The 7,952-nt window shown below is 42.5% G+C and overlaps 1 protein-coding gene across 1 annotated transcript in view; it reads right to left on the bottom strand.

Moving 5' to 3' along the window:
- The window catches only part of LOC139366074 (FERM and PDZ domain-containing protein 3-like), a 224,388-nt gene that overhangs the window by 18,518 nt on the left and 197,918 nt on the right, over window positions 1-7,952 (bottom strand). Inside the window, exon 8 of the mRNA XM_071103162.1 lies at window positions 1,986-2,093. Coding sequence (XP_070959263.1) covers window positions 1,986-2,093 — 108 coding nt within the window. The remainder of the gene's footprint in view (window positions 1-1,985; window positions 2,094-7,952) is intronic.

Here is a 7,952-nt window from a genome sequence, read left to right as displayed (position 1 = left end):
GGGCACAGATGCCAGTTCAACGTCTAGTTTTGATTTTCATTTGGTTTAGTTGTCAACTAACGTGAAATCAACCAAATAATTCCCCCTGTCATTGGATTTAGGTTAAAAGTTGGATTCCCTTACGTTGATGACATTTTGAAAATCCAATCAGTCTTCCATGTTGATTCACCAGCATTTTGTTTATGATGTGGAAACAATATTGATTCAGTGGGTAGTCAATATGTTTGCATTTCATGTGCAGTTTAAAACTTCTTATGGCTGCAGGGGCAGTATTGAGTAGCTTGGATGAAAGGTGCCCAGAGGTGCCCAGAGTAAACAGCCTGCTCCTCAGTCCCAGTTGCTAATATGTGCATATTATCATTAGTATTGGATAGAAAACACTGAATGATGTCTGTGAGTATAACATAACTCTTATAACAGGCAAAAACCTGAGAAGAAATCCAAACAGGAAGTGGGAAATCTGAGGGTGGTCAATTTTCAACCCAGCCCCTATTGAAAACACAGTGGGATATGGATCAAGTTGCACTTCCTAGGGTTTCCACTAGATGTCAACCGTCTTTAGAAACTTGAATGAGACTTCTACTGTGTTGTGGAGCCGGATGGGAGCTGTTTGAGTCAGTGGTCTGGCAGAGAGCCAGGTCCTGGTCACGCGCATTTCACATGAGAGCGACCTGCGTTCCATTGCTTCTTCACAGACATAGGAATTCTCCGGTTGAAACGTTATTGAAGATTCTTGATAACAACGTCCTAAAGGTTGATTCTATACTTAGTTTGACAAGTTTCTTCGACCTGTAATATAACCTTTTGAAGTTTTCGTCCGACGTTCGGCTGGACCTGCACGAGCGTTTGGATTTGTGTACTAAACACGCTAACAAAAGTAGCTACTTGGACATAAATAATGGACATTATCGAACAAATCAAGCATTTATTGTGGAACTAGGATTCCTGGGAGTGCATTCTGATGAAGATCGTCAAAGGTAAGGGAATATTTATAATGTGATTTCTGATTTCTGTTGACTCCAACATGGCGGATAATTTTTTTTTTCTGAGCGCCGTCTCAGATTATTGCATGGTTTGCTTTTTCCCTAAATACTTTTTGAAATCTGACACAGCGGTTGCATTAAGAAGAGGTATATCTATATTTCCATGTCTAACAATTGTATTTATCGACATTTATAATGAGTATTTCTGTAAAATTATGTGGCTCTCTCCAATATCACCGGATGTTTTTGGAACTAGTGAATGTAACGTGCCAATGTATACTGAGATGTTTTTATATAAATATGAACTTTATCAAACAAAACATACATGTATTGTGTAACATGAAGTCCTATGAGTGTCATCTGATGAAGATCATCAAAGGTTAGTGATTCATTTTATCTCTATTTGTGCTTTTTGTGACTCCTCTCTTTGGCTGGAAAAATGGCTGAATTTTTCTGTGAGTTGGTTGTGACCTAACATAATCGTTTGTGGTGCTTTCGCTGTAAAGCCTATTTGAAATCGGACACTGTGGTGGGATTAAATGGGCATAAAAATATATTTTTTAAATACCCAGATTTTTGGACAAATATTTGACAGTTGTATCTTAAAGCATACTTGAGAAATAAATAATTGAAGTTGGAACATTTGTGACATTTTAGGATTACCCAAGCCTCCTTTAAGACGTTAAGCAACATTTGGTGATATATGAAGCGTTACTGCTTACTCTGTAATATGAGTAGTATTTTACAATCTTTTGTTGAACATAATATACTCTTTGGGCGTATCAAAGTTACAGACTGGGATCTCTGGTAGTTTTAGAGTAGCAGAGAATATTTTATACAGAAACATTGGCATAGTAGGCAATGTAACCAATCAAAACCCTCCTATTACTTGTGTCATTGCACATCCTGCAAATCACCAGCAGAGGGCGACGATTTTGAATCCTATTTCACATTCACTCTGTTGGTAATGCTTACAAATTGGATCATACACTGTATACGTACCCTGACAGTGGTGCGGCTGTCAAACGTAAAGGACTTGATCTGACCATTCTCCAGGAACACCTTCAGCACATTTGGTATGAGTAGCAAAGAGTCGTCCTTTAGCATTGTCTGTGAGAGAGAGACAGAGAGAGAGAGACAGAGAGGGTGGGCAGAAAGGAAGAGATGAAGAGAGGCAGAGAGAGAAAGAGAGGGAGAGAAAGAGAAAGAGAGGGAGAGAAAGAGAGAGAGTGAAAGAAAGAGAGGGAGGGAGAGAAAGAGAGGGAGAGAGAGAAAGAGAGAGAGATGGAGTGAAAGAGAGAGAGGGAGGGAGAGAAAGAGAGAAACTGTAAAACCTGAGTGCCTCTTATAGCAGTAAGAGAGAGGCAAAATGAGGTATCTGAGAAAAAAACTTAAAAGGTCAAAATCGCACATCAACATGGTACAGTACATCTAATAAACCCCAGAGTAGAGGATCAGGGCTGTACTTGAATGGTGTTGGAAGTCCGTAACTGTGGAAAGTGCAGATAGAAGTACCTTCCATCTAAAAGCAGTTAAGAAGGAACCAGACTGGAGCTTCCAGAGTGCAATGGGGGAGCAATACCTTATTTGAACCGGGGCAGCCTGAATCTCTGCTTTAGAAACCCTGCCTGGATATATTGTGCTGTGATCAAAGAGAAGCTTATTACATTTCCTCAATACATCCATTTAATATGTATGTGCCGGTGTTGCGAGTACAATTGGTAGCTAGCTGGCTGAATAGACTATAAAGTGCAGTGGTTGCGTAGGCCAGGGAACTGCAGGAGGCCTGATGACTCAAGGTTATTCTGCCTTTATCAGCCACTTATCAGAAAAGTTTCCTCTGCTGGAGTTGAATTCAGTCCAGGTAGGGAGATGGGGCGTGACAGGTATTCACTCTTTCCGGAGGTACTGTGACTAGGAGGGTGAATGAGGTAAGTGGAGAGAGTTGGTGACTCAAAGCCCCAGTCACACACCCACATCATCCACTGCTGGTCTGAAAACCACTTAGAGAACAGAGAGAGAGGAGGATGGGGAAGATGTACAGTATAGCCCCTCACAGTTACAGTATAGCCCCTCACGGTTACAGTATAGCCCCTCACAGTTACAGTATAGCCCCTCTCAGCTACAGTATAGCCCCTCACAGTTACAGTATAACCCCTCACAGCTACAGTATAGCCCCTCACAGTTCTGTATAGCCTCTCACATTTATAGTATAGCCCCTCACAGCTACAGTGTAGCCCCTCACAGTTACAGTATAGCCCCTCACAGCTACAGTATAGCCCCTCACAGTTACAGTATAGCCCCTCACAGTTACAGTATAGCCCCTCACAGTTACAGTATAGCCCCTCACAGCTACAATATAGCCCCTCACAGTTCTGTATAGCCTCTCACATTTATAGTATAGCCTCTCACATTTATAGTATAGCCCCTCACAGTTACAGTATAGCCCCTCACAGCTACAGTATAGCCCCTCACAGTTACAGTATAGCCCCTCACAGTTACAGTATAGCCCCTCACAGTTACAGTATAGCCCCTCACAGTTACAGTATAGCCCCTCACAGCTACAGTGTAGCCCCTCACAGTTACAGTATAGCCCCTCACAGCTACAGTATAGCCCCTCACAGTTACAGTATAGCCCCTCACAGCTACAGTATAGCCCCTCACAGTTCTGTATAGCCTCTCACATTTATAGTATAGCCTCTCACATTTATAGTATAGCCCCTCACAATTATCGTATAGCCCCTCACAGTTACAGTATAGCCTCTCACAGTTACAGTATAGCCCCTCACAGTTACAGAATAGCCACTCACAGCTATAGAATAGCCCCCTCACAGTTACAGTATTGCCCCTCACAGTTACAGTATAGCCCCTCACAGCTACAGTATAGCCCCTCACAGTTACAGTATAGCCCCTCACAGCTACAGTATAGCCCCTCACAGTTACAGTATAGCCCCTCACAGCTACAGTATAGCCCCTCACAGTTACAGTATAGCCCCTCACAGTTACAGTATAGCCCCTCACAGCTACAATATAGCCCCTCACAGTTCTGTATAGCCTCTCACATTTATAGTATAGCCTCTCACATTTATAGTATAGCCCCTCACAATTATCGTATAGCCCCTCACAGTTACAGTATTGCCTCTCACAGTTACAGTATAGCCCCTCACAGTTACAGTATAGCCCCTCACAGCTATAGAATAGCCCCCTCACAGTTACAGCATAGCCCCTCACAGCTACAGCATTGCCGCTCACTGCTACAATCGTTTCGGGAAAGTATTCAGACCCCTAGGTTTTCAGGATTTCATCAATAATCTCTCTGTACTTTGCTCCGTTAATCTTTCCCTCGATTCTGATTAGTCTCACAGTCCCTGCTGCTGAAAAACATCCCCACAGCTTGATACTGCCGCCACCATGCTTCTCCGTAGGGTTGGTGCCAGGTTTCCTCCAGACGTGATGTGTGGCATTCAGGCCAAAGAGTTCAATCTTGGTTTCATCAGACCAGAGAATCTTGTTTCTCATGGTCTGAGAGTCCTTTAGGTGCCTTTTGGCAAACTCCAAGCGGGCTTTCATGTGTGTTTTGCTGAGGAGTGGCTTCCGTCTGGCCACTCTACCATAAAGGCCTGATTGGTGGAGTGCTGAAGAGATGGTTGTCCTTCTGAAAGGTTTTCCCATCTCCAGAGAGGAACTCTAGAGCTGTGTCGGAGTGACCATCGGGTTCTTGGTCACCTCCTTGACCAAGCCCCTTCTCTCCCGACTGCTCAGTTTGGCCGGGCGGCCAGCTCTAGAAAGAGTCTTGGTGGTTCCAAACTTCTTCCATTTAAGAACGATGGAGGCCACTGTGTTCTTGGGGACCTTCAATGCTGCAAACAATTTTTGGTACCCTTCCCCAGATCTGTGCCTTGACACAATCCTGTCTCGGAGCTCTACGGACAATTCCTTCAACCTCATGGCTTGGTTCTTGCTCTGACATACATGTCAACTGTGTGCCTTTCCAAATCATGTCCAATCAATTTAATTTAGCACTGATGGATTCCAATCAAGTTGTAGAAACATCTCAAGGATGATCAATGGAAACAGGATGCACCTGAGCTCAATTTCGAGTCTTCTAGCAAAGGGTCTGAATACTTATGTAAATAAGGTATTTCTGTTTTTTATATATAAAATTGCAAACATTTCTAAAAACCTGTTTTCGTTTTGTCATTTTGGGGTATTTTGTGTAGATTGGCGAGTATTATTATTTTTTTATCCATTTTAGAATTAGTTTATAACGTAATTATAACGTAATTATAACGTAATTAGCTTATAACGTAATTATAACGTAATTAGCTTAAAACGTAATTATAATGTAACAAAATGTGAAAAAGAGAAGGCGTCTGAATGCTTTCCAAATGCAGTGTAGGTAGCTTAGCGGTGAAGAGCTTTGGGCCAGTAACCAAAAAGTTACAAATCTGCCAATGTGCCCTTGAGCAAGGCACTTAACCAATAATTTCTTCTCTAAGTCACTCTGGATAAGAGCATCTGTTGAATGACAAAAATGTAATAATATTGGAAAATGATATGATGAGAGGTAATGAAAAGAATCCTTCAGTAAATGTGAGCATCATTTAGAATAGACTGACGTCACTACAGATGTATCCACTACAGATGTATCAACACAGATGTATCAACTACAGATGTATCCACTACAGATGTATCAACTACAGATGTATCCCACTACAGATGTATCACCTACAGATGTATCCACTACCAATGTATCAACTACAGATGTATCTACTACAGATGTATCAACTACAGATGTATCAACTACAGATGTATCAACTACAGAGGTATCCACTACAGATGTATCAAGTACAGATGTATCAACTACAGATGTATCACCTACAGATGTATCCACTACAGATGTATCAACTACAGATGTATCAACTACAGATGTATCACCTACAGATGTATCCACTACAGATGTATCAACTACAGATGTATCAACTACAGATGTATCAACTACAGATGTATCAACTACAGATGTATCCACTACAGATGTATCCACTACAGATGTATCAACTACAGATGTATCAACTACAGATGTATCAACTACAGATATATCAACTACAGATGTATCCACTACAGATGTATCAACTACAGATGTATCCACTACAGATGTATCAACTACAGATGTATCCACTACAGATGTATCCACTACAGATTTTTTTAAATTTTTATTTCACCTTTATTTAACCAGGTAGGCAAGTTGAGAACAAGTTCTCATTTACAATTGCGATCTGGCCAAGATAAAGCAAAGCAGTTCGACACATACAACGACACAGAGTTACACATGGAGTAAAACAAACATACAGTCAATAATACAGTATAAACAAGTCTATATACGATGTGAGCAAATGAGGTGAGATAAGGGAGGTAAAGGCAAAAAGGCCATGGTGGCAAAGTAGATACAATATAGTAAGTAAAACACTGGAATGGTAGATTTGCAATGGGAGAATGTGCAAAGTAGAAATAAAAATAATGGGGGTGCAAAGGAGCAAAATAAATAAATAAATTAAATACAGTAGGGAAAGAGGTAGTTGTTTGGGCTAAATTATAGGTGGGCTATGTACAGGTGCAGTAATCTGTGAGCTGCTCTGACAGTTGGTGCTTAAAGCTAGTGAGGGAGATAAGTGTTTCCAGTTTCAGAGATTTTTGTAGTTTGTTCCAGTCATTGGCAGCAGAGAACTGGAAGGAGAGGCGGCCAAAGAAAGAATTGGTTTTGGGGGTGACTAGAGAGATATACCTGCTGGAGCGTGTGCTACAGGTGGGAGATGCAATGGTGACCAGCGAGCTGAGATAAAGGGGGACTTTACCTAGCAGGGTCTTGTAGATGACATGGAGCCAGTGGGTTTGGCGACGAGTATGAAGCGAGGGCCAGCCAACGAGAGCGTACAGGTCGCAATGGTGGGTAGTATATGGGGCTTTGGTGACAAAACGGATTGCACTGTGATAGACTGCATCCAATTTGTTGATGTATCAACTACAGATGTATCCACATAAGATGTCAGCCAGGCTACACTCTTACAAAAATATATACTATCTAGAACCTAAAAGGGTTCTTCGGCTGTCCCTGTAGGATAACTTTTTTAGATCCAGGTGGAACCATTTTTGGTTCAAGGGAGAACTCTTTTGGTTCCTGGTAGAACCCTTTTGGGTTCCATGTGAAACTTTTTCCACGGAGGGTTGTACATGGAACCCAAAAGGCTTCTCCTATGGGGACAGCTGAAGAACCCTTTTGGAACCCTTTTTTCTAAGAGTGTAGTTTAGTTCCTCCTAGTCCACCGTGGCTTCTCTCTAAAACCCGAGGGAAATGATGGTGGCAGAAGTAAAGGTTGAATTTAGCATAACAGGCTGTGCTGTGTGACCCGAGTGTGGAGCAGAGCAGTGCAGGCAGGGTCTGTCTCCCAAATGGCACCCTATCTCCTAAATGGCACCCTATTCCCTATATAGTGCCCCTGGCTCTCCTCAGAAGTATATACGGGCTCTGTTTTAGATGCAGCCATAGAGAAATGGAGCATTATGAGAGCCACAAGGGCTCCTTCCCAAATGGCAGCCTATTCCCTACATAGAGCCCCATTGGCTCCTGTCAAAAGTGGTGCACTATGTAGGGAATAGGGTGCCATTTGGGATGCATCCCTAGTAGATGTAGCCCTCATCTCTCTCTCCCTCTACGAAGATAAACTCCACATGCTCAGGTTAGGTGGTCTGCACTGATATGTAAGTCCAAACCAATCAATCCCCATTCCCAGCCTGATCCCAGGAGACAGATAGACATGATTAAACACTCTGCAGAAGGGGGATTGTTCGATCTTTACCAATCATACACCCAGGGGAGGAGGAGCATCTCTCTCTCCCTGTATCAGGCTCCACCCAGGGGAGGAGGAGCATCTCTCTCTCCCTGTATCAGGCCTCCACCCAGGGGAGGAGGAG

This window comes from Oncorhynchus clarkii, chromosome 14 (assembly GCF_045791955.1).
Source record: "Oncorhynchus clarkii lewisi isolate Uvic-CL-2024 chromosome 14, UVic_Ocla_1.0, whole genome shotgun sequence".
Classification (NCBI taxonomy): domain Eukaryota; kingdom Metazoa; phylum Chordata; class Actinopteri; order Salmoniformes; family Salmonidae; genus Oncorhynchus; species Oncorhynchus clarkii.
This window is presented reverse-complemented; position numbering and strand designations above follow the sequence as displayed.